The following is a 26904-nucleotide window of genomic DNA, read 5'->3' on the forward strand; positions in this document are numbered from 1 at the left end:
AGCAAGTCCCACGGATCCTAGAACCACAGTTCTAAGAGAGATGGCTCTGTGGTTTTATGGGAGCAAAATTCTCCTTGGCTCCAATGGGAAAATTGCTCCAGGCTACCACAGGGCTGATTTTGGTCAATTCATTGATGAGCTGGAGTCATAACCTATTAAAATAACATCTCTTATTTGGTAAACTGCATGCCTCCTGGGACACCTCTCCCACTTTTTTCATGTCAGGTGGAGGTAAGCTTTAGCTGCTCTGCATTTGCAGTAATAAAATGACTGCATTTCTGTACTTTGTGAGTTAAAGGTTTGGTGCTCTCTGCCCAATTCAGCATTAATCCATCACCTTACTTTTGGCCTTTTTTTTTTAAATGAATCTGTACCTGTGTTTTCCACACTGTTCTGCTTTAAAATGACTTGCACACTCTTCCTTCAAGTATCCTGGCTTAGCAGCAATGGCTGGCGCAGAGCCCGAGGCTAGGGCAGTGTTTTTCAGCTCTATCCAGTTGGGTTTGCAGGATATCCCTAATAAATATGCATGAGATAGATTTGCATACAGTGGAGACCTGACTTGATAGGGCTGCCACCTCCTATTAGAATACATGTGTTTGATAGTGGGGGGACAGCAGTTTTTGAACAATGTTACACTTATGATCCTCAATTGCAGCCTATTTCCCACCAATCTTTTTTTTTTTTTTTCCCCCAGCAATATTAAAACATCTTTGCAGGGGGCAACCCAATGGCTTGGAGGCATTGCTGCACATGGCTGGGCAAAGGAGCCCTGGTTTATTTATTTATTTATATTTTAGTTTACAAAATGTATATCCCACTTGCCCTGAAATTTGTGGTAGGCTAAAACCATACATTCACAATCCTGGATTTATAGCTCAAAAGCTAGGGTTCTGGAAGGAGCTCTTGGCCACATGACCATTGCTACAGTGACCATGCTAGGAATAATGAGGAGGGAGGATCTATTAAAACAGGGTTAAAAATTCCAGTGGTTGTGAAGGAAAGCTCATGGCAAGAGGAGCCTACGAGTTGCAGAAAAAAAAACAGGAAAAAAGGAGGTGCTACTAAGCAAAAAAAAAACAAACCAAACCCAAAACATTTTAGAAAACGCATAGATAGGAAACAGACTGTTAGTCTACCCAGACACAGAATTCTAACGTTGGAAAGGCAGAGCAATTGGAATTGTTAGTGACTACAGGTTGAGGCGTGAGACTGCAATTGTGATGTGCTCGGGAGAAGAACTGCTCAGTGATCCAGTTCAAGGAGGGGGATTGTAGGCCATGCCTAGTTGTCTGACAGTTCCCATCCTCATGCACTAGGAAACCTGAAGCACTGTGTGCCCATGGTAGAAACAGGGACTACAACTACCACCGTGCACTGGGATGGAAGTTCAAAAAGCAGAATTGGCCAATAATCTCACCTCTTGAACTGAGTCACATGACGGCTCTGTTGTATGCAAGAGGCTCTTCCTTCTGGCACTGTGTGAGCTCAGTGACAATAAAATTGCAAGTCAGGTAGCAACGACCCATGTCAAAGGTACCTGGCAGCTAAAAGTGCAAGTTTTTAGGACTGCTCTTCAGTCCAACCCCTCCCTGAGCAGCAGGGAGCACACTGAACTGTCCACATTACAGTTTGCAAAACTATAAAAACGTAACTTTTTCTCCTCGTATGTACAGAAAAGTGTGTCCCCCAGCAGGGGAATGAGGCTAAAACCAAGTCGCGTTAGATCTTCTTATAAATAGATACTAAAATGAGCTCTAAAAAAATCTTGGTCAAAAGTATGCAATGCACGATCCCTGAGGATGTCAAACACTAACGCGTGGCTCCATGCTGCTGGGGGCACTCCCTGAGCTATGGAAGCAGGACTTCAGGCAGCGCGCTTCTTATCCCAGGAACGTGGAGATAAACACGCTGGTGTCCAGGTTCAGTGTTGCGTGCCACCAGTGATCCGGAAAGTAAAGCACCTGCCGAGTCCAACCGTAAAAAAGAAAACCCATCAGAAAAGAACGGACAGAGAAGGAAATGAAGTGTCTTGTGTGCAGAAACAAGCGAAGGAACGGGCTGCTTCTAGCACTGCACAAGGATCTGATGCCCAAAGTGACAGAATTCCTGTTCTGAAGGGATGGAGTGGAAGAATGGAGTGGAGATGGAGTGGAAGTAAAACCCAGCCCCAGGCATTCCTGGGGCTGGGTTTTACCACATGGCTCCATGTCCTCATTTTACCTCACTGCACAGATGGACTTGGACTAATTTGCTTAGGGAAATCAGAACTACAACGGGGCAAAGTCAGGGCTGGCTTACTGTGTGGCTGATGACTTGGGGCCATCAAGAAACCCATTCTGTTGTCCTCTGGCTTCTGAAGATGAGTGAACTGACCTGTAAAAGGGAAGTAGGTTTCTGTTTGACTCTAGAGGGGATGTCCATGAGAATGGGGAGGGGGGTGGGGCTTATAAATAAAGGGATGGGTTGATCTAATAGCCCAGCAGAGCTACACGGTGGGGTTGGTTCCCCAATCTGGCTCTTGCTCTTCAGGCCGTCATGGGCTAGAGATGCTGCAGTGGCAGGAACGGAGCTCCGGCTATCATGCAATAAAATCACCTAGAGCTTGGCCGTAGAGGACACTTGTACCACGTTGTGAAGTCTTATGTTTGGCAGCCAAAGGACTATCACTGTCAACAGTGCTGGGGCTTCCATTAGGGGAACTGGGTGGTCGCCCAGAGTACCACACCTTAGGGAGTGTCAGCAGCCGAAGAGTACAGCAGCTGACACGAGTAGGAAGGATTGGGGGAGTGCAAGGCCACAGGGTGCCTAGGGCTCCTGCTACCCTTGCACCTGCCCTGCATTGCAGTGATTGGTTTAGGCGGGAGATGGAATAAAAATGTGGAAAAACCTGGGTAGCTCTGACTGAAGGCTTGTGGTATCATAGTTTCAGCTGGAGCAGGTTCAGCTTGAGCTGAAAGTCCAAAGGAGCAGGGCAGAAAGAACAGTGGAATTCCACCCGCAGCTTCTCGGCTTTCCACAGATTCTCCCTGCCTCTGTGCCTTGCATTTCTGGACACTTTTGAGTCTTCCCGATGAGCTGCTAGACCCAGCCCCAGGCAGTCAAACCCAACCAGCACCGTGAAACTCACCTCCCCTGGGCGGATGGTGCACTCTAAGGGTCGATCCTCCTCCGGCAACAGAGGGTATGTTTCCGTCAGCCACGAGAGAGTCGTGCGGTTGGGATTAAACGCCGGGGTCTTCTCGGGGGGATACAGGAACCAGCGCTTTGGGAAACAAAATTAAGAGCACAGAGGTCTGGGTGAGCTGAGGCCCCTTCCTGACTCTGCATTCGATAAACCATTATTCAAAACTTTGCAGTTTTGTTTCTGTGATCTCGCCCCCACCCAAGAGCACAGGGAGGACTCGAAAGAAGTCAAACACTACCTGGTCAGAACCTGGGCACAACATGGCACGCACCTATACCTAATCCAGATCCGCAAATTACAGGGACCGTTCTTACCTTCCTACCAAATATGACTTCTGAGTAACCTGGTCCGTGCCAGTGGAATGGGACGCCAGTGCCAGAACCTGTGGGAGAGAGGGAGGAGGAATGAGGACAGTACCTTGGCTTGTTATCTGGGACATAGTCTGACACGCACACACATATGTGCACAAGTACTCTTAACAGACTTACAGAGTGCCCTTGCCCACACACAAAACATACACCTACACTCGTATGCACAAATACTCTTATACAAACTCAATGCTCGTGCTCAACGCTCGTGCACACACACATCAGCGATCCAGGCACAAGCAAGTGTGAACTTCTCCTACCCACACAGGATCACACCTAAGCACATCTTCTTGATACAGAGGCTCAATCGCCCATGCTCCAAGCAGGGGTCACGGCCCCGAGGCAGCATTTGTGATGTTCTCAACTCCAATTTAAGTTCTCCTTTCTGAAAAGTCAAACACATCTAAAGCATCTTACTCCCTGCCCCCTCCCCCCCCCCCCCCCCTCACCAGCAATCCCAAAACTGTATGCTCTCCTGGCGCCTGGGATCTGGAAAGGAGGTGCAGAATATCGCTGGAACAGGGAGCCCCACTCTGTGAAGTTATTGTCGCCAAAGAAGTAAAGTGTGTCTGTGGGGGAGAAAGCACAAGAAGCATCGAGTAATGGAGCGCCGATTCCTTAAAAGTGACAGTGCAGGATTACTGGAAACGAAGGGACCGACGCACTCTGTACATCCCCAGGAAAGGAGCAGGTGAAAGGGGAGGGGCCGATGCTCTCCGTATATCCCATGCATAGGAAGAGAAACCGAAATCCTGCCATTCTCTCAGCAAAGAGAACACTTTCGGGGGAAGGGACACAAGAGAGGGGGGACGCAGTGCTGTACTCGCCATTCCCCAGACAGTCCTGGTCCTGAGGCTTCAGCAGGTGCTCCACGTACTCCCGGAACCGAACGTCCACTGCACAGAAGGAGACAAGAGCGTGAGTCAGAGCGTCTGCTGCTCCCAGCAAGCTCGGAGGCATAATTTTGATAGGGATTTTAGACAGTGCTGAGGAGGAGCCAGCTGTCCGGGTATATGTGGGTACCAACGACACAGGAAGATTCAGAAGGGAGGCTCTGGAAGCCAAATGCAAGCTCTTAGCCATTTATTTATGGCTTGTTCTTCTACCATGGTACTCAAAGCGAGGGACAGGGTTTTCAGGTGGCCTGCACATGTATGATGAGGGTTACATTTCAATACAGTATATTACAATTACATATAGAAGAGAAAGGGCATATAGTACAGTATGGTGTGATGCAATTTATATGATACAGAACAATATAGGGGACAGGGTGGTATAGATTGTTTAAAAATACCATCTTGGAACCTCAGATAAAATGGATTCCATGCATTAAAAAAGGCTGAAAGAAGACCAAACAACTGCTAGCACAGTTAAAATGCTGAGGCAAAAGAGGCTATTGAAGAAAAAATGGAAGGCAGATCCAAGCACTGACAAGTTAGGTGCAAAATGTTAATAAGGCAGGCCAACAAAGAATTTGAGAAGGAGCTTGCCATAGAAGCAAAAACTAATAAACACGTTTACAAGCATATCAAAAGCAAGATGCCTGTGAGAGAGTCGGCCGAACCGCTAGATGACGAGAGGGTAAAAGGGATGCTCAGAGAGGATAGGGTCATAGCAGAAAACCTACAGAAGTTCTTTGCTTTGCTATTTACTGAGGGGGAGATATCACACCGATTTTTGAAGGTGATGATACAGAGCAACTGAAACAAATAACTGTGAAAATGGAAGATGTAATAGAGAAATTTGACAAATTAAAAAATAAATAACATACCGGGCCTGGATGGTAATCACCCCAGAGTTCTAAAAGAACTGAGATATGAAACTGCATATCTGTCATTAGCAATCAGAGAAGGGATCTCAGGCAGGAGCAGTAGAGGGATAAGGATAGAGACAGAGGTAGGAGAATAGAGGCACAAAGCTAGGCGAGGATGGGGAATCAGGGAGGAGAAAGAAAGAATGAGAGGTGGAGGGAAGCAAAAAGAGAGATCAGGGAAGGGGAAATCTTGGATCAGGAGAGGACGGAATGATCCACTCACACCACTCTCTCCAACAATAATCCTCTCTCTCACTCACACTCTTTTCAATTCCCTCACACCCCACACGCTCTCCGATTCTCTCACTCTCTCTCCACGTATACCTCTCGGACCACCTCATTTATACTCCACTCTTTCATGCCCTCCTGATTCCCTCTCCCCAGCACCTCCTATCCCCTCACTCATTATTTCTCCCACATCCCCTTCAATTCCCTCCCTCCTTTCATCCCCCCCACCCCCCCTTTTAACTCTGTACTGCTCCCTCACTCTCCCCCTGCAACTCCTCAGAACCCCTCACTCATGCTTGCCTCCCTTCCCTCCAGTTACTCCTTCCCTCTCTCTCACTCTTGCAGCCCTGCTCCTCACTCTCCTTGCAGCTCTTCAGATCCACTTACTCACTTTTGTTTATTTCTGTCAGAAACAGGTGATCCAAAATTCTAGCTTGCTAGTTTTTCACCCTGTCATAATAAATTAGTGAAAAGGGGAGGGAATGTGTGTGTCCCACGTGTGTCTGTCTCCTTCTTGTGGCAAGTGTGTATTAGATGCTTCCACTGTGCACTAAGCACCCCTTGCAGATTCCCCCACCCCTCACGTGCACATACATTCTCGCGCTCTGTCTGTCTCCGTGTGCGTCCAGGTAAGATGATCTCACCTTTCTGATAGGAATAGGTATTGGCCGTGCTCAGACGCACCAGATGTTCACCATACTCTTCCAGCAGCTTCTCCTTTGTGCAAAGGACCTGGAACTCCTGAAACATGGATACAAAGAGGGCCCTGAGTGGACACTAAGCGAGCATAGCCAGGAAAACCTGCTCCACGGCCAGCCCTGCATGCTGAGCTGATAAAGAGCTCCTAAACAGCGATTTTGTGGCCTGGCTCAGGGAGCTGTACTGTACCAGTCTGGCAGACTCCAGATTTAATGACTTTCTATACCACAACTCTGGACAGCAGCTGTTAAATGCAGTGCATTCATAGGCTACTTCTAGTGATGCAAGTCCATCAAGGCCCAGTTGCTGTACTATGATGAAATCAAGAATGTAATAACTGATGAATGCCAGAAGAGGAATAATATATGACAAACTATATATAGATTGCTGGCTAAATGAACATGCTGACATGCTAAGTACCACATGCCAGGACTTGGGGAGGATGTGTGTGTGTATTGAGGGAAAGCAGCCCCCTCTAATATTTGAGTGAGGCATAGCTCTGATAAAAAGTAAATGATGCAGGACAGCGAGGACCATGAAGAGGAGGAAGGTGAGTCAGAGAAGAGCAGGGGAACTCCAGCGAGCTGTGTTGCTGCAGTCCTGGAGGTGGATGGAGGCCCGCTGTATAGTCCCTTGGCACTCCCTACTGCATCAGGCCAGGGACCCCTCCCTTTCTGAGCTGGACAAAATGAAGAACGCTCCCTGAACACAACACCGTGCAGTTGGCTGCCACTCACCGAGTTATCTGTGAGCCCCTGAATGATAACAGGTCTGGAAAAGGCGTACCTGTGAGAAAGACACGGAGGGAGAGGCTGTGAATGTGCGGTTTCCAGGTTAGTCCACTTCAATATGTAGAATTAAGGGTCAACAAACCAGTTGCAGGTGCTATTTACTGGACTAGCTCAATACATCTGTGAATAAGCTCTGAGCTCATGAAGGCAGCATAACTCTGAAAAGCTAGTCACAAATAGCACTGAATTAGTCCAGTGAAAAAGGTGGCATCTACACCCTGTTTGTTTACTCTTATTTGTAAGTACTCGTAAGGCAATTTTAAGCAAACTTCTCTGGCCAATCAATTTACCATCCAATGTAAAAGAAAACCCCACAACCAACCATAGAATTACTGGGATTCTGAGTCAACAGGTGGCACAAATGGCAAGACGGTGACTGCCAGGAGTGGTGCCAATTGATGCCAGCTTATTTCCTGTAAGATGGACACTGCCTACTGGTAATTTGGACTGAGGCCACAACTCATTTTACCAAAGCCAGCAGATGGCAATGCTTTTTGGGCTCTCCAACCTAAGCTGGATTTGAACAGGGGACCCAGAAGTGAAAGGCTCCATAACGCTGTGCCAGGGATGTTCAGGGCCACAACCGTGCTGGTTTCCAGCATAGCCATGTTGAATACTCCCAGGACACATTTGGATACAATCAGTCTACAAAATGGGTTCAGTTGCATATTTTGGTAACGCTGAACACCAGACCTCCTTGCCGTTCTAGGAGGAGTGCAGTGACTGGTCCTGCTTTAAAGCAGCAGGATGAGAAACAACTACCTCCCAATTCACTATCTGGCCCTGTCGTATATTTTTGAAAGCTACAAAAGCTTCAGAAAAGAATCATTCAATCAAGAGCAAAGCAATGTTAGCAGCAGTCTTCGAAAGTTTGGATCCTATGGGGTTATGTGGGCCCTGGTGAGCTCTCTGTTGATCTGGTTCCTAACTCTTCTGGCTAATAGGAATCTGAATGCCCCAAATTACGGGCCCAATGCAATAAAGGTGTGCTGGGCTGCACACACATGCTAGCCAGTGGTTGTGGACACATTTTTGTGCACATACTGTAGCTTTGCTCCCGATTTAAGAGGTTCTGTGCGCAACCACATGCTAGCATGTGCGCACAAATTAGCGTTCCTCCATGGAAATCCCATGTTAATGACGGCGTAGACTTAACTCCTGTTTTCTTAACACTCAAAATTTAACTCGTGGTCAGAGGTGGAGTACAATTCCTGTGGCCAATGTCGGTCTATGGGGCTGAACCTGGAATTTGTGGTGTGGGGCTCTTGTATTCGGCATTTATGTACACAAATCATGTTTTCTGTGCAAAAATTGTTTTATACACAGAAAACAGGATTTGTTATCCCATTGGGGATAACCAATGGGCAGGTGCTATACCAGGGTACAAATTATATCGCAATGATAGAGAGGAGCAACTTGGTGACGGTGTGGCACTTTATATCCGGAATGGCATAGAGTCCAACAAGGTAAAGATCCTGCAAGAGACTAAATGCACAATCGAATCTTTATGGGTAGAAATCCCTTGTGTATAGTGATAGGAATATACTACCATCCACCTGGCCAATATGATGAGACGGACAATGAAATGCTAAGAGAAATTAGGGAAGCTAACCAAATTGGTAGTGCAATAATAATGGGAGATTTCAATTACCTCAATATTGATTGGGTAGGTGAAACATCAGGCCATGCTAGAGAGATAAAGTTCCTGGATGGAATAAATGACAGTTTTATGAAGCAATTGGTTCAGGAACCGACGAGAGAAGGAGCAATTTTAAGATCTAATTCTCAGTGGAGCACAGGATTTGGTGAGAGAGGTAACGGTGGTGGGGCTGCTTGGCAATAGTGGTCATAATATGATCAAATTTGAATTAATGACTGGAAGGGGGACAGTAAGTAAATCCATGGCTCTAGCACTAAACTTTCAAAAGGGAAACTTTGATAAAATGAGAAAAATAGTTAAAAAAAATGTTTTGAAAAGTGCAGCTACAAAGGTTAAGAGTGTGCAACAGGCGTGGTCATTGTTAAAAAATACCATCCTAGCAGCACAGTCCAGATGTATTCCATGCATTAAGAAAGGTGGAAGGAAGGTCAAATGACTGCTGGCATGGCTAAAAAGTGAGGTGAAAGAGGCTATTTTAGCCAAAAGATCTTCATTCAAAAATGGAAGAAGGATCCATCAGTAGAAAATAGGATAAAGCATAACCATTTACAAGTTAAATGTAAGACATTGATAAGACAGAGAGATTGAAAAGAAGTTGGCCACAGAAGCAAAAACTTTTAAAACTATATCTTAAGTAGAAGACCTGCGAGGGAGTCGGTTGGACCGTTAGATGACTGAGGGGGGATATGATAGAGGCCTACAAAATCATGAAAGGACTTGTACAGGTTGATGTAAATCGGTTATTTACTCTCTAGTAAGGACTAGGGGGCACGCCATGAAGTTAGCAAGTAACTCATTTAAAACAAATCGAAGACAATTCTTTTTCACTCGGCACATAGTTAAGCTCTGGAATTCATTGCCAGAGGATGTGGTTACAGCAGTTAGTGTAAATGAGTTTAAAAAAGGTTTTCCATTTAAATCTGTAAGACCTCCTAATAGATGGCTTCCTGGCAGCTTTCCCAAAGAAGCTGAGGAGAATTTGGTGATCAATGAGTGCTCAACATCAGGGCCATCAAGTTGAGGAAGGAAGATTGGGATGATACAGACATCCTTCCTCTTCAGTTAATAAGGATGGATCTGCCCAGAGATGGAGCAGAGGGCTGCTGGATAGTTGTACCAGATACGCAAACCATACTTGTCTGGGCCACACTGGACCAATAAAAATTAGACAAGCCCGGTTCTTGGGCAATTTTTGCACCATTCTGGCTATCAGTGTGATCTGAGGAGATCTACATTCCAGTAGAGCAGATTTGATTTTTCTGGGAAGAATGGACCCTCGGAGCTGCTGACAGACTGAAGGGAAGTTCTCGATACTAGTAGTGAGGAGTCCACCATAAAGCAAAGACAGTGCCAGCAGGAGGGATGTGCGTAGGCATCCTTTAGATCCAGGGCACACATCCACTTCCCCTTCTGTATGAAGGGGAGAGCTGTGTGGAGAGTCTTCATCTTGAATTTATCCCAGAGTATATTCTTGTTCAGGCTTCTTAAATCCCCCACTTTTCTTGGGAATAAGGAAGTAGCGGGAGTAGAATAGGGTCTATTGCCCATTAACTGAGGAGCCACCCTACCTCCAGGCGAAGTTGCGTGGAGTGAGATGGATCCAGATTGAAGGATGACAGGAGAAGAGCAAGTGATAACCAGATTCCACAATCTTGACAACGCAGTGGTCTTTGGTGATCTTGCGCTATTCACCTAAGTAGCACTGGATTCCACGCCCTACCAGAGAAGTCAGTTGTTGAGTTTGAAAAATGATCAAAAACTCGGTCCAGGTTTGGGCTGGAACTGTTGTGTCACTTGACTGGCAATGCTCGTGCTGTCTTTAACATTTTGGATGGTCATGGGATGGTCCCGCAACCGGTCACACTTACCTTGAGCATCACAGCCCAGCATGCTGCCATGCTGCTCCTTCCCGGGTCTCCCTAGGTGCACGTGGCACACTGCCTCTTAAAGGCCTCGCAGCAGGAATCTCTACTGTTGGCGCCCATTGATGATGTCGCATGGCTGGGTATTTAAGCCCCAGCCATGGTACAGCAGATCCTCAGCAACAGGTCCTCCTGCTTTGCAGTGTATGCTGCTTGCTGTTTCTGTGCATTAATTTGCCTTGCCTTATTTCTCCTTGTCCAGCCTGCCTTGCATACTTGTGTCATGATCTCCTGTGCCTTGTCTTCATCTCCTGTGCCTTGTCTTCATCTTGTCTGTCCTTCTCTGCCTGCCTCCTGGTTCTGACCACTGCTTTGGACCTGACTATTCTTTTGCCTGCCTCCTGGTTCTGATCCCTGCTTTGGACTTGTCTGCTCTTCTGCCTGCCCCGACCTTGGCCTGCAGCATGACTCTCTGCCTGCCCCAACTCTCTGCCTGGACCCGGACCCTGTTTGCTTGCTGCCAGCCATGACCTCTGCTCACTACTCTGTCTGACTGCTCATTACTGGACTTTTGCCTAAGTTCTGCTGGCCCCCGAACTCAAAGGCTTAACCTGCGGGGAATGGGGCTGGTATAGGTGAAGCCCTAGAACCAATCCCAGTGGCAGCAAGTCCACCCGCTGTTAGTGTGGCCCTAGTAGGTTCACCTGCCGGGTTGCATCAATCATGTCACGGCCCAAGGGCTCACATCCGTGACACTGTTGACTTTGAGCAGGAAGTTGTTGCTGCTGCAGAAGTAAGCGCTGAATCTGGTATCTCTGAAAGTGCTGGAAGGGGCCTCTTTGAAAGTATGACTTTTTAAAAGCATAGAAGGGCCACCATAAAGTGGACTGTTGCTCAGAGTTGGTTGGAGGGATTGGACTGCCACATGTTGCTCCTTGATTCGAGTGACCACTTCTCTGAGTCTGTCCTTGAAGAGATGATCTCCTAGGCAGGGGACATCTGCTAGGTTATCATGGACATCATCAGGCAAAATACCAGCTCTCAACCACGCCATCTGACATCCCTTTGATTGAGGCTGTGATATTGACCTTTTCATAAATGGAATGAATAAGGCCTATACACTCTTCTGCATCCAAGAAACTGCTCTTACCCTGGCAGAAGTAAAGGCTTCAATTTTGCATACAATTGTGTAAGTATCAAACAGTGTAGAATTGATGAAAACAAAATGTGAATTATACCTGGAGCTCTGCAATACTTTTTTGCCAAAATTGTCCAGTAACCTTGGATAGTTTCCTGGTGGAGAATTTGAAAAAAATTCTTGTTTTCTTTGCTCTTTAACAGCTGATTCCACTACAACTGATTCCAAAACCCAGGCATTGAGATCTAAATGTCCTTGTTGCTGGGGCTCAGGAAATCCGATTCTCCTACATTCTTCCTTGCGACTTTTAGAGAATATCATAGAATGGAAAGGCTGCAGCCTCCGCTGGATGAGGCCGAAGACTTTTGTACGAGGATCCTTGTGAACATTAACTCCTTGCCCAGTTTGTCAAAAATCTGGAGAGGTCCTAAGGTGGAGATGAGTGTTCTGGAGGTTCAGGTAGGGGGTCAGAGGGTTTTCATGTCAAACCTTCCTCAGAACCAGGAGGGGAAGGCTCACTAATTCAGTACCCCAGGGATGAAAAGGTGACTGAGGAGAGGTCCTCAGTTGCCTTGGAGAGGTGCACACCCTGGTGCACATTCTCTGACTGTCTGGACTCCACTGCAAGTGAATGTCAGGGACTAGAACACCCTGTAGGTGTTCTGATGGCCCATTTGATCTGAGGATACGGACACTCGTTCTTATGGGAGTATATTTGATATTCTGGTAAGAAAAAGCTGAGAATACCCTCCTTATCCTTAGCTGTTAGAGAGGTAAAGAAAGACTTCATCAGCTCCACCACTTGATCCGAGGGCTGGCGTGTGCTCGGGCCATCGGTTGCTCAGCTGGCTCCAAAGACCAATGCTTCTCCTTTTTGGTTGTGCCCTCCACCTGTTTCTGTTCGCTCAACACCACAGATTCAACCCGTTCTGCAGAAGGGGGAGTCTGCTTAAAGGAGTTCCTGCTCAACTCGGCACCCAAGGAGACACACGAGGCTCTGCTCCGGGAAGAAGATCAGTTGCTGCTCTTGAGAGACATACGCATGCAGTTCCTCCATTTTCCAGGCCATGGACTTTGGGGCGCTACAGGGACAGCCAGCTGCAGTGGTAACTGTTTGCCTGGTCATGGTTTGGTTCCGAGCAGTGGTAACAGATGTCGTGTACATCCGTAATGGACATTTTCCTAACATGTACACAACCTTTGAAGCTGCCCACAGTGGACTTCTTGGAGCTAAACATCTTGTGACGAAAGAGTGTGTTTTGTTTAATTTTAAATAACACTGAAAAGTGCTTTAGGGAAGCAACTTTGAATAGAAAATGTTGAGGATTAATGAATAAAAGAGGATTAATGAAAAAAAACAAACCACAGAAATAGGGTACCTGTCTGTGTGAATACTCAGATGAAAAAAAAAAGATTAGGAAGTGGGCTCATGAGGCACCACCCATGCAGGAATTCCTGCACATGCTCAGTACAGCAAAACACTATGAGATTAGAGAAAAGGGTCCATCAACGCCATCAGATGATGTCACCCATGAATCAAAGCTACTTCAGCTCTGTTTGCCAACAGAGAACAAATGTTTGCTACATAGAAAACATGGTTTATGTTCATAAATATTGTTACATCAGGCCTACAGGAATCAAAACTCTTTTCCTGAATTAAAATATGCAATCAGACTATGCAAAAAGCTGAGCACATATTTTCCAGTTTAAGTCTTGATAGTGCATGTGTTAAGAAACTCTGCACTTACTTTCATCGCACAGTTTTAACGCACAGCTTATTACATCAGGCCTTATGCTGGCCAGTGGGAAAGGGATTTTAAAATTAAACGGTCTGGCCAGCAAAGGAGTGACAAATGGGAGCAAACTATGTGGCCTTCCATTCGCACACCTATTTTGAAAATAATCTAAACTTATTCATTTGATCCCAGCAAGGCTTCATAAAATGCTTTCTTCTGCTGCCTCCGACTGCTGGAGAAGATGCAGGTCTTTAGCTGGCATAACCTATATTTGGTGCTTTTGCCCTCTTTTTCAGGATTTTTGGAGGAAGACAGGAGAAACTATGGGAAATATTACTAATAGAGAGCTGCCCTTTGTCATGACCGTTGGCCTCCCGCTACCTGAACTATAATCCTCTCAACAGTAAACCCATTAGCCACCTTCCTATAGCAGTGCTGTTATCCTAACTCCATTTCTTCTGGCTTTCTGTTTGGCATTTCAGTGCAGTCCAGTACTTATTCTCTGGCAGCATGCTTTGGGACGGGAGTTATAAGATAAAGACTGGATTGAATGTCTCGTGAAGATATGGACACAAAGTGGCAACTCTGCATTCCCTCACAAGAGGAAAGCAAGGGCAATTACTACAAATGGAGATGCAAACGCTGGGATTTTGTACATTCTCTCTCTACCTTTAAGCCTTGGTGGTCTCCGTCACCCACTCCCCTCCCCAGGCTGGCTGCTGGAAGAGCCCCCTCCTCCAAGGGGAACTGTAAGCACCACTAATCTGCCAGTAGGGACCGCCACTGTAGCAGCAGCTGCCTTTCCTCTTGGGCCTGTGTGTGACACTCGTGTGAGGTGCCCAGATCGAATTGCCCCCTTCCATGAAGCCAGCCTCAACTGAGGTGGATATTGAAAGAGAACCATTTATGTAAATTAGCCGGGTAAGACTTATCCGGCTAACTTACACGGGATATTCAGTAGCATGTACTTATCCGATTAACTTAACCGGATAAGTACAAATGTCAATACTTATCTGGCTACGTTAGCCGGAGAAGTGGCGCTGCCCCAATCCATCCACTTAACTGGCTAACTTATCTGGCTGAATGGTGGCCACCCAGTATATCTAGACATTCAGCGGCTGCCAGTTAGCCTGATAAGTCGCTACTTATCCAGCTAAGTAGCATTCAGTGACTTTCGAATATCATGGTCCCTAGGGATTTTAGTTTGACCAGAGGGTCCCCATTCCCTGGGGCTTAACAAGTCACTCTGAGGGTTCAGATTCCATAGAAATAGCTAGGGTTGCTGCCTCATCCAGGTCAACCTAAAGAGGTTAGGACTTTTCAGCTTGGAGAAGAGACGACTGAGGGGGGATATGATAGAGGTGTTTAAAATCATGAGAGGTCTAGAACAGGTAGATGTGAATCGGTTATTTACTCTTTTGGATAGTAGAAAGACTAGGGGGCACTCCATGAAGTTAGCATGGGGCACATTTAAAACTAATCGGAGAAAGTTCTTTTTTACTCAACGCACAATTAAACTCTGGAATTTGTTGCCAGAGGATGTGGTTAGTGCAGTTAGTATAGCTGTGTTTAAAAAAGGATTGGATAAGTTCCTGGAGGAGAAGTCCATTACCTGCTATTAAGTTCACTTAGAGAATAGCCACTGCCATTAGCAATGGTAACATGGAATAGACTTAGTTTTTGGGTACTTGCCAGGTTCTTATGGCCTGGATTGGCCACTGTTGGAAACAGGATGCTGGGCTTGATGGACCCTTGGTCTGACCCAGTATGGCATTTTCTTATGTTCTTATGTTCTTAACCTGGAGAGGCCGCTCCAGTCCTGCTTTTAACCCACTGTGTGCCTGGAGATAAAGTCTCATTTAAGGAAATCGGAACCACAAGTCTATGCATGCAGTAGTGCAAAACCAGGACTGGATCAGCTTGTCCTGGTTGACCTGGGTAACCTTGCAGCTGCTCTGGTACCTACTGCCGTATGAACTCAGCATAGGTGAGAGATGCATCTCTCCTCTCCACGGTGCAGTGCTTTTCCTCTGTCAGCCCTGTGCTCCTGTTCATCAGCCTGCAAACGGAGAGAGGAAGACAAGGAATATTTCAGAAACTTTCATTACAAAGGAATACTTCTTCCTCAAGCTATGGGAGAACTGATGTTACCAGCTTCACAAGAAAAGACTCTTTCCTTAGCAAATGGTGAAATTATACAGCTTTCTGCTGATGAAGCCTGCCATAGCTAAAACAGTAAATAAACCTCAGTGCAACACTGGAAGGCTTTTAGGAGGGAAAGGAATCAGTGGCTATGACATATGATGAAATTTAAACTTTACTGTTAATTTCCTTTCCTTTAGTCCTGCCAGGCCAGAGCAGACAAGTGGGTTATTTCCTCCTCCTGCCAGCAGATGGAGGCAGAGAAACTAAAAAGCTCAAAGCTGACTTCACTCTCCCTATATAGGTCTGGTGCTGCCTTAGCAATTCAGTATTCTATGTCAAAGCTAAGACAATCGAAGGCAATGGTTTATTTTGGTTTCCAAAGCACCACCATAACCAAAACCAGATGCAGCCAAAAAAAAACTTCACTCCATGGCTATTAACCCAGGAAAAAGAATCCCTACAGCAAGCTCACAATTAGGCCAGCTGTCTTCAGAGTGGGCAGCAATGTACTCACTGTTAAGATTTCTGAACCTAGCAGACAGAGCCCTTGATCACCGTAGCTTTCTTGGGTAGGTTCTAGACTAGTCTCAGGAGAGCTAAAGGAAAAGATATTAACAGGTGCGTTCAAATTTCACCTTCCTTATCATCCATGCCAGACCGGTCCAGACATGTGGGACATAGGAAAACTCCACTCAGTCTGGGCCGGAGGAAGCCACAATAGCTCTCGAGACTCCTGCATTGAAGGAATAGCCTCTCCGGGCCTGCACATCCAGCAGAGATGCAATGGAGGCAAGGGCAGTGCCCTGCCATTATCTTCTGGAAAGAAAAATTCTGACTCCACCTACAAGGATTCCTGCGCCCTGGTTAAGCGGAGTCACTGGCCCTCTGAGCCCTGAAAACTCTTGCTGGAGCAGGCAAAAGTGTTCCTCTCCTTGATTACTCCTGAAACTGATACTTTAGAAACCGCTGTCCTTTAACGGAACACATTTAATAGAGCGAGGACCTATGAGAGAAGAAAACAGTCAACTATAAACATCGCAGAGGTGACCTACAATAGACTTGCAATGGCCGTCCCTGTCCCGGCCTACATTGCTTGACTTTCCCACCATCATAAATGAGAAAGATCCGAAAGAAGTGAAACCCTACCCTCCACCCAGAGATACCCTCCACCCACTACCCTCCACCCAGAGATACCCTCCACCCACTACCCTCCACCCAGAGATACCCTCCACCCAGAGATACCCTTTCCTTTACAATTACCAAAGGCAGCAAGGAGACTGATTTCAAGAACAAGACTCAAAGCGATGCTACCCTATGAAGCTTGAGAGGAAGAGATACCAGATCCCCTTCCACACTATGCTCATTTCCAGATTGAGAAGACTTCTTGCTGTGGAGGACTTGTGCTCTTGGCTCTTCAGAAGAAAACATCTAATCTGAGAGGTCAGCAGGAGAGCTTCAGTGACTGAGTCACTTGTAGCAAGCCAGAGCCCTCTCAGAGATTTGCGAGCCTTGACTTCATCCCGATCTCCTCTGGTGGAAAGATGGAAGCAATGGATCCCTGGGACACTGTGGAGCAGCCCTTGGTTTAGGGAGCGGGCTGGAGGACAGCGCAGTCTGAGCGCCGTACATTTTCTTCCCGGAATCAATTTATTTACAGCACAACAGCAAAATAACAGAAAAGGGCCTGCTTGTCTCAGTAGCTTTAAATAAAAAAAAGGTCAATCACAAATAGACAGTCCTGACATAGGTTCTGCCTTCTTCTCCTCTCCAGCCTACTCTTTCATTCCCCTGCTTAGGGAACTGCTCTGCAACCAGGATTTCCTTCAGTAATGATCGTTAGAGTGGACCAGGCCAGATACCTGGAGCCGGTCCTTTAAAGTGTTCTGGGGGTTTTTCCTGTATAATCTCTTCACATACCCTCCCCCTCAGCTCAAACTTCTGAGGTCGAGCACCTACTCCTGCTAGGGGTATCTCCCAGGGAAGGAAACTATTGTTCCTATTTTCCTTACTTTCCTATCCTATGCTGGAGCTGTCCCTTTCATCTTCTAAGGGAGGGTAGAGTTGGGGTGTGGATCTCATAGCCAGGGGCTGACTTCCCCTCTAGCAATTGTACATGACCCCGAGCAACTCTAGTTGCCTGTCTAAATTTTCCCAGGATTACCCTCTCCCATCCATTCTGGAAGACTGGTTAAGGGTTCCCAGCAGTGGCATATTGAAGGTGGATGGTGGGGCCAAGGCCCCCAGAGTGCCATACTGAAGGAGGCTCCTGTGGGCAGGGGATCCCATCCCGCCCAGTGACCTAACTGAAGGAAAGGGGGACTAGAGCCAGTGTATGTCTGTGTGTGGAAGAGAGGGACTGGAGCCAGCCTGTGTGTGTGTGTGGAGGAGAGGGAATGAAGCCTTGTGTGTGTATGTATGTGTGGAGGAGACAGAGTGAGGCCAGCCTGTGTGTGTGTGTGTGGAGGAGAGGGAATGAAGCCTGTGTGTGTGTATGTATGTGTGGAGGAGACAGAATGAGGCCAGCCTGTGTGTGTGTGTGTGTGTGTGGAGGAGAGGGAATGAAGCCTGTGTGTGTGTATGTATGTGTGTGTGGAGGAGACGGAGGAGACAGAATGAGGCCAGCCTGTGAGTGTGTGTGTGTGGAGGAGAGGGAATGAAGCCTGTGTGTGTTATGTATGTGTGGAGGAGACGGAGGAGACAGAATGAGGCCAGCCTGTGTGTGTGTGTGTGGAGGAGAGGGAATGAAGCCTGTGTGTGTGTATGTATGTGTGGAGGAGACGGAGGAGACAGAATGAGGCCAGCCTGTGTGTGTGTGTGTGTGTGTGGAGGACAGAGAGTGGAACCCAGCCTGTGGTGTGTGTGTGTGTCTGTGAGCATGTGTGAGTTTTGAAAGAGCATTTAAGCGTCTCTGTTTGCTTGTGAATGAACGTGTGAGTGTATGAAAGAGTAGAAAATCCATGCATCCTTCCCCTCCCACTACTCCATGACAATCTCAGACTGACTGGAAGTCAAAAGTTTACAGGTATGGAGAATGAATAATTCTTATTGATTTTAATTAATTGGATGTTATTTTATGTGTCTGTTTTGAAATATTTTATTGGTGTTTGGAAATTTAAAAAAATATATTATATGAGTTTTAATTACTGAATGTTATTCTGTTCATCCACTGTTTTGAAAAGTTAATTTTTTATTAATATGGTTTTACTATTATGATTGATGCTTTAAATTTCTTGATTTTGGTTGTTTGATATTTTCTGAGGAATGGTGACGTTTCTGTTTTCCATTGGTGTACTACATACAGAATCTGACATGTTGCAGTTTCCAGTTCAGTTTATGTTTGTACTTTTCCATTTAAGTTTTATAGTCACTTTGTTCTGGATTTGGTGAAGGTCTTTCTGTTTTCTGCATGTGATTGAGGTCAAGTAATCTGCTAATGTGCCATTTCTATATAGGGGTCTATAGCAGCCTGGCTTGTTCTGTTTTCCTCATTGGAAGTGTATTTGTGTTTTAGGACCCGGTGTAATGTTTGCAGGGTCATCTTTTCATAGAGAAGGTTGCAACTTTGAGTGCTGGCAGTTAGTGCTGCGTCAATGAACAAAAATGCTTAATTTATAAGTGGAAGTTTGCAGCAATCTCATCAGTATGTATTTGTTTTCCTTGCTGCAGTTGAATAATGAGAGATATCTTTGTTGTGTCCATCTGCACACGCTATACACTTGTAAACAAATGCTGACTGCAAAACTTATGCACATTTTTGAGCTTGAGAGCAATGGATGTGTATTTCATGATTTAACAGAAAAAGGCTGTGGGAGCTCGGATTGGACTCTCTGATGACATCAGGCCTCATGTTCTGAGTTGTATACCATTACAGATATGATTGCTCCTTAATAATACAGAGGCAGAATTGACCCAGCATGGCATTTCTTATGTTCTGAATGAGGGAAGGAAAGGTATGGGAGGGTGGTGAGTGACTGAGAGAGGAGGGAGTGACAGAGGAAAGGGGTGAGTGGAAGTGGGGTGAGTGACTGGGATGGAAGGCAGGTGAGAATGAGGGAAGGGGGATTGAGTGACTGGGAGGGAAGGGAAGAGGGGGTATGAAGAAATGGAAAAGAGGATTAAGAGAGGGTAGAAGGCTTGTGTGTGTGTGTATGACACAGAGAGGAGAATGTTTGTATATTTCCTCCTGCCCCCACTATTCCACGACAATCTCAGGGTGACTAAAAAACACAAGTTCTCAGGTATGGAAAGGGGGAAATATTTTATCCTTATTGGTTTTATTGTATTGAAATATTTTGATTTTTTTTATGTTTTATTTTATCCTTATTGTTCTTATTTATTAGATGATCTGTCACTAGTTTGAAATATTTTTTTTATTAGTATGGTTTACTATTGTGATTGATTTATATTTCTTGATTTTGTTTTATGAGAAATGATAATGTTTTTGTTTCTGGGAGGGGAGAGGGAGAGGGAGCAAGACTGCTGGAGGCTGGGAGAGTAGGACTGCTATTGCTTCTATTTCTCTGAGATGGGAAGAATTTGATTTTCCCTGTGTCATTTTTGGGAAATGTGCATCTGAATATTTCTATTTATTTTTTTTTTAATTTCAGAAGAATTTAGAAATTTTACAGCACAGTCTTTGGCTCTTGGTCTCATTCTTTATCAGAGGCTGTTTTTTTGTTTGCCACAAAGGAAACTCTTTTGGCAGCCTGTTGTCAGACAGGGCAGCTCACGCTAGTCTCAGTTCATGTCTTTTCTGGGGTTCGTTTTAGGGTTACTTCCTGTGATCGCATTTTTACAAGGAGGATGGAGGATGGGAGACAACATAAATGCATTGGCCCCCGGGCACCAGAGACCCTGGCTATGCCGCTGGTTCCTCACTTATCCCAGGAAGTTTAGCCACTTTGGCCCCTGGATACCTGGAATATCCAGCCTTTCCTTAGTGGTGCTGCCGTTGGGGTCTGAGTACCTTGGACTCCTTCACATATATAGTTCAAGGCTCTCCTGAGGGGAGATCTCTAGTCTCTTCTTCAGTTGACTGACCCAGTGTTAAGCTGAACCCAGTGCCTGGGAAATTGTGTCCCAGAACAGCAGGATATGAGAGCTATGGGAGTATTCCCACTTTAAGGCTGGGTGGAGGGTACTTTCGATGGTCTCTGTGAATGCAAGCTAAAGTCACTGGAAGTTCATAGTCAGTATGGACCCACTTAAGTAGCTCCCTCTGATCAGAGGGTTTTCTCACTCCCTGCATTGACAAGGTCTGAGTAGGAAGTCCCATCTAGCTCAATTGGGATCTCAAAAGTACTAAGTCCGGGCAAGGAGTATCTACAAAATTACAACCATTGGGGTGTATCATTAGGTTGACACCCATAGCTTCTTCTTCAGTGCAAGGACATTGCTTGGCAAAGTAGCCCCTCTCTCTCCACAATTGAAGTGTGCCTGTAGGTCCGAATCTCATGGCTGTTCATTCTCTGGGGTCTGCAGCAGACACTTGCTTTCCAACTGCAAACTCGAGGATCCAGCACCGACTGTCTCTCTTGTATCCTGGTGCACTCTGCCACTAATTGGGCTTGATACAAGGAATCAGCAACCTCTAAGGTTGATTCAAGGGTAAGCTTTGAATGCTGGCATATCCACTGCTGCACAGACAGGTGCATGCCAACTACAAACTGCTCCAGGAGAAATAGGGTGGCCACTTCTGTGCCAGTCTTTCCTTTGGGCTGAAACCACTTTCATCTTACAACTTTCAGTCGACAGAAGAGATTCCATGGCCTTTATCCTGGGCGGAGGTTTCTCTGCCGGAACCATTGTACTTTGAGGTACACCCTTCACATTCAAGGATGGCAGCTTTAACCTCCACATAAGAGGCCCCTCCATTTAGGTTTGTGGCTTGAAATGTAACTTGACTGCCGCCTGTCTGCAAATTACCGAGGTAGGTAGTCCATGTTGACTCTGGCCAGCCAGCTAAGCAGGCTGTCCATTCAAAATTTACTAGAAAACTATCTGGGTCCTCCCCTGAATGTAGCTTAAATATCACAGGAGCCAGAGGGGTAGGGTAACTTGCACGGCCTCTACATTAAAGAAACCTGTTTGTCCACTTGCTTTTGCAGGACTTGCTGCTGGGCCAGCTGGCTTCACACTACATCTTGTAATTGCTGTTGCCCTTCTGTCAGAGCCTGGAGTAATCGCTCCCTGTGAAGTGAAGATTTTGTTCTGTCTTCATCTACTGGTAAGGGAGGAAAAATCCATGCATCTGGACTGGTCTGGGGGACAATAAGGAAGTCAACAATTTTTTCTCTGTAACATAACATTGTAGGTGATGCTAGATAAGAACCAACTGGGTCACCCACTCTATGAAGTTGCCTTCTTGTCTGGTTCCCTACCATGTTGAGTAAATGAGCATATAAATTCCCATATTTAAACCAACGTCAGCTCCTCCCCTCCCCCACAAGCCTGATCGTTTACTCAGTCTCACCACTGACCTCTGCATCTGCTCAAAGGATGACAAACCTCTCCATATCACTGACCTCCATCATTGCAGGCATCTACCACCCTCTCAGCAATGGCTGCCGTACACAAATTCCCTGTTGGTGTTCGTACGATGTGCACTGCTGACTGATCAATAAGCCACACAGAAAACAATGCTAAATTTATTGATGTCTAGAATGTCTAACGATGTTTGGTTGGCTTGGCACATTAGCAGACATGAAACTTTATTGCTGGTGCAGGTGGGCAGCAGTGCATGACACATGTACAATGCAGTGATGTGTTAAGGGAGTTCCAGGAGCACCTTGTAATATTTCATCAGGAATTCAGGCCCAAACCTCAGCCTGCTTGCTGGCATTGCTGTCTTGTTGTCCCACTGCTACCTTGAACTTATTGCCAAGACAGGGCTCTTTATCTTATAATCCCTCCAAGCCCACGTCCCGTCTTCTCCTTTCTCTATTTCTGTGGACAACACAAGTCATCTTCCCAGTCCCTTCAGCCTATAACCTTGGAGTCATTTTTGATTCCCCCCCTTTTCTATGCATAATCAAAACACTGCTAAAAATGTGTCATTTCTTTATAATGTCACCAAAATCCATCCCTTCCTTTCAGAACACATTAACAGAACACTTAAGCACTCTCTCATCAACTCCTGCCTAGATTTACTAAAACTTGCTCATCACTGGTCTCCCAGTGAACCATCTCTCCTCACTTTATTCAGAATACTGCGGTGTGTCTTTATTTTTTTGCCAGTCACTATACCCATAAACCCCTCTTCTCAATTCTCTACCCGTTTCCACATACAGTTCAAGCTCCTCTTGCTCACCTACAGGAGCCTTCACTCTGCAACTCATCTCTTTTAGCTCTCCTTACACCCCTCATCGTGAGCTCTGCTCATCTGGCAAATCACTCCCATCTATGCCCTTCTCCTCTACTACCAATTCCCGACTCCATGCTTTCCACCTGGCTGCACTATATGCTTGGAATAGACTTCTGGAATTCACGCATCATGCTCTCACTTGCCTTATTTAAATTCAATCTAAAAACCCATCTTTTAAGACTGCTTTTAAATCTTAACCCCTGATTATCCTGCTTCCAGTCTCATTAAATTTTAACCATTCTTAATAAATTACATTCCCAAAGTCTCTTTTGCCCTGTATGTCTGTCTTGATTAGACTGTAAGCTTTACCAAGCAAGGCTTGTCTCATATGTTAATTATGTTAATTGGAAATTATGTTAATTGGACTTACTAAGTATGTATCAAGTTCAGTTTTGAAGTATTTCATTTATTTATTAACTATTCTAAGTATTGTTATGTTTCTCAATGGGCAAGTTCGCAGTCCCGATTATCCTAGTATTTACTGTCCCTTCACTATGTTCCATGTAACGCTTAATGCGATGTTATGTTTATTGTAAACCGATATGATTTGTAGTCTCTACAGGAATGTCGGTATATAAAAGTTCTAAATAAATAAATAAATAAATAAATATGTTATTGTATAGTGCTGCATTTATCAAATAGTGTTATAGAAGATATAAAAAGTAATAACAATAATATTTTATGGTAACCAAAAGTGGAGAAAAATTGCTGAGAGTTCCTTAATTTAAAAAAATGTAGCTGCTGCACAGACTCCCCAGATATCTTCTGTAGCAATGAAAATTTCACCTTCACTATGGTTAATATGGGAAATATTCTGACATTCTACTTCCCTTGCCAGAGCTAAATCAGACTAGATAAGGAGGCAGTGGTGGCAGAATCGAGTTGCACATCTCCACCATCGATGCATGCAGCTCTGTTCTGCTCATTTTTCAGACTTAGAAGGAAGTAAAGTTTCTAAGAAATCCTGCACTATTATGAAACAGTCCCTGACTGAACCAGCAAAATAAAAAAGCGGTCTTCATCACTAATCTGGCCCTTAGCCTGCTTTACTGAGCCCAAGAGTGAAGATTCCATGAATTTCTCTCTTGATAGGAAATTGGCAGCATCGCGCTAGTTCAGAGTCAGCACACAGGTTCCGCTAATTGTCAACAATACATGCTGTTGATATAAAGTGCCTTTTTGTGTACACAGTGCTCGCTACATTTAATCCACGTCAATGTGCCTATCCCAAAAAGTTTACAATCTAGGTGTAAGAGTTTAAATGAGTTCCTCGAGGTAATACAGTAGTGACTATAGGAATCTAACCAGTAGAATGTTGCTAGCTACAAAGCAACCATAAAGTACCCTTATGGAATTGCACATTACAAAACAGCGACTTTATGATATTTACATTTTGTATCACATAATGGCGTACTTAGCATTCCTGAAAAATATGTTTCTATTATTCCCTAAGCTGCGAAATATAAAGAGTTATATCACACTTTTCTTTATTGGATCATGTACATCGGAAATGTGAATACTATCTGATAATGGCTACTACTATCATGAGCAATTATATTCCAATAACATATTAAGTTTAATATGCGGTACTCATTTAAATCAAACTAACAGGACAGGATCATCTTACTTACCATCCCCCATCCCTTTCTAGATAGTCTGAATGTTCAGGAAATACCAGTGGAACCAATGCCAAGAGGAGAAAATGTTTCCATTCTGCCATCTGCACCTAGACTTGTCAAAATGAGCACACCCACTTTCTATACTCTGGGATTTCAGATCTGTAAAGGTGTTCTCGCTGGAAAACAGACTTTGCTAACTGGCAAAAATTAAAAAGTTATATAAATAAAAAATAAGTAGATTAAAAAACAAATAAGGGACAATGTATCAATCTAACAGTAAAAGCGCCAAAAAACCCCCACGATCCAGATATTTAAATCCTTTAGCTCTGCTCTGTCCCTCAAAGAGCTATTAGAAGGTATTAAAAAGCTGTGTGTGCTCCCTCTGCAGTTTGAGCTCCTTTCTCCAGCCTACATCTGGCCATCTGTCCAGATTCCTTAGCTCACTTCTTCCATCAGTCCTACCGTAGGATGCTGCAGACGTCGGTCTCACCCAGCCATTCACAGGCTTCCACGAACCAGAGCGCCTCGTGCTGCACGTTGGGTCTGGTAGTTCAGCCATCTCGTAGAAGTTTGAGTCTGGAGTCTACCGCTGTAACCCATTCAGAAACACAGCCTGGACTAACTGAAGCCCTACGCTCTCCCCTCAAATAACCAGTAACCTTACTCAGCGGATAAAGCCATACTAACTACTCACACGTTTATCAGTAGCGGAAGGACTACACTTCCCAGCATGCACGCATATCCCCTCGCAGCGCGTCCTTAGTTTGTATGCTGGTTTCCCCGGCGCATGCCCGCTGTTGACGCAGGTCCTTTATCACCTACTTCCACTCTTCTACCTTGCGATCGCGCGGATTATCCCTATAAATCACATAGGGGGAGCCAGATTTGTATTTTATTCTTCCCCGAAGTTATATTTTGGTGTGCAGCAGTCACGTCGTGGCACATCAGACAGACACCATTGGCTTAGGGCAAGTACTGAACTGTGTTTCACAGTAATTGGAGACCAGCTTGGTGCCGCATACTTTGTCTATACTGCACGAGTCTTTCAGTACATGCAATGTAACCACCATGTTATATGATATTACTTTGATTTAAGTATAATTATACCTTTATGATGAAGTGTCTCCATTAGAATACTTGTTTTCTGTTTTGTTTTATTTTTATGGCTGTCAGTAGCCTGTTCTGCTGAACTTTACCTTGAGCAGTCAGATTTGCTTCTTAAGTGTAACTTGTTAATATTTCCACACAAAAAGCTTTTTTAGATAAATCACTTGTAGGAGGGATGTAATTGTAAACGCCTCTTACTGATGACTTTGTTCACTGTTCTTTCAAGATCTCTGATTAGCCTGCATTTAAACGGTTGTTTGTGATAACTTTTCAGTGCTTTAAGTGAAAGTATAGTGTTGGAATCACCCCTTTCACATTTGCATCCTCGATAAAAGCCAGTTTTGCTCCAGTGATGGAGAAGTATTTGAATTAACCTATGTGATACGCTGCCGGTGTCTCTGTGCAGTGTGTGGCTCACTGATTAAGGCAAGTGTATATGTACCTGAGGCATCTTTACATGTTATAACTCCTGCACTAAAGCAGGAGTTAAATTTTAGCGTGGGTTTTACTTATTGCATGCAGTAAAAATATATGGCCCTGCAAGATGCAGTGAGCTAATGGAATGCAAACTAAGTTAAAAAAAAAAAAAGAAGCATGCTAAACCAAAAATAAACACAAAAATATGTCAACCTGAAAATCTGCACTAATGCAGAAGAGTGCTTTATATTTAATTCTTTATTAGATTTTATAAGAAATACACAACACTGACAGCGGGTCGTTCCTGTCTGCCATTAGTCATATCAAGTCGGTACAATATCGGCTCTAGTACAGGTTTAAAACAAAACTGCTACTATATTAATATTTAAGTGCACAACAACCCTCTCCCCTCCCTCCCAGGTCTGTTTGAGCTGGTAGGGGGTGCCCCTTCCTCTCCAGTAATCCTCTAACAGGAATAAGGAGGAGTGTGATCAAAATGACTGCATGCAAGATTAGTGCTGGGCATCCTGACATGGGCACAGTCTCACGTGCATGGCCATTTGGGCAAGTCAGGCCTAGATAAATTAAAGGGTAAGCTTTCTGGGATGGCACCTACAACTGAACAGTATAGTTTGGCGCTGTACATCCTGACTTTGACACAAAAGTGTGCAAACTGTTTGGCTGTAAGTAATTCCCTAGAGAGCTTACTCTTTCATTTTACTTGGTAAGCCTTGCCATTGTGCCAGTGCGTAATGTTCAGCTGTAGCTGTC

General features: G+C 45.1%; 1 protein-coding gene across 1 annotated transcript; it reads right to left on the bottom strand.

Moving 5' to 3' along the window:
* Positions 1 to 754: 754 nt before the first annotated feature.
* JMJD8 (jumonji domain containing 8) lies at positions 755 to 25054 on the bottom strand. The gene is made up of 9 exons (XM_029577183.1): positions 24622 to 25054; positions 15449 to 15541; positions 7033 to 7081; positions 6241 to 6337; positions 4383 to 4451; positions 4005 to 4124; positions 3502 to 3569; positions 3131 to 3265; positions 755 to 1964 (listed from the first exon to the last, which is right to left on the bottom strand). The coding sequence occupies exons 1-9, from the start codon at positions 24708 to 24710 to the stop codon at positions 1884 to 1886; spliced, it is 801 nt and encodes a 266-aa protein (XP_029433043.1). The 5' UTR covers positions 24711 to 25054; the 3' UTR covers positions 755 to 1883.
* Between the last annotated feature and the right edge of the window lie 1850 nt (positions 25055 to 26904).

This window comes from Rhinatrema bivittatum, chromosome 14 (assembly GCF_901001135.1).
Source record: "Rhinatrema bivittatum chromosome 14, aRhiBiv1.1, whole genome shotgun sequence".
Classification (NCBI taxonomy): domain Eukaryota; kingdom Metazoa; phylum Chordata; class Amphibia; order Gymnophiona; family Rhinatrematidae; genus Rhinatrema; species Rhinatrema bivittatum.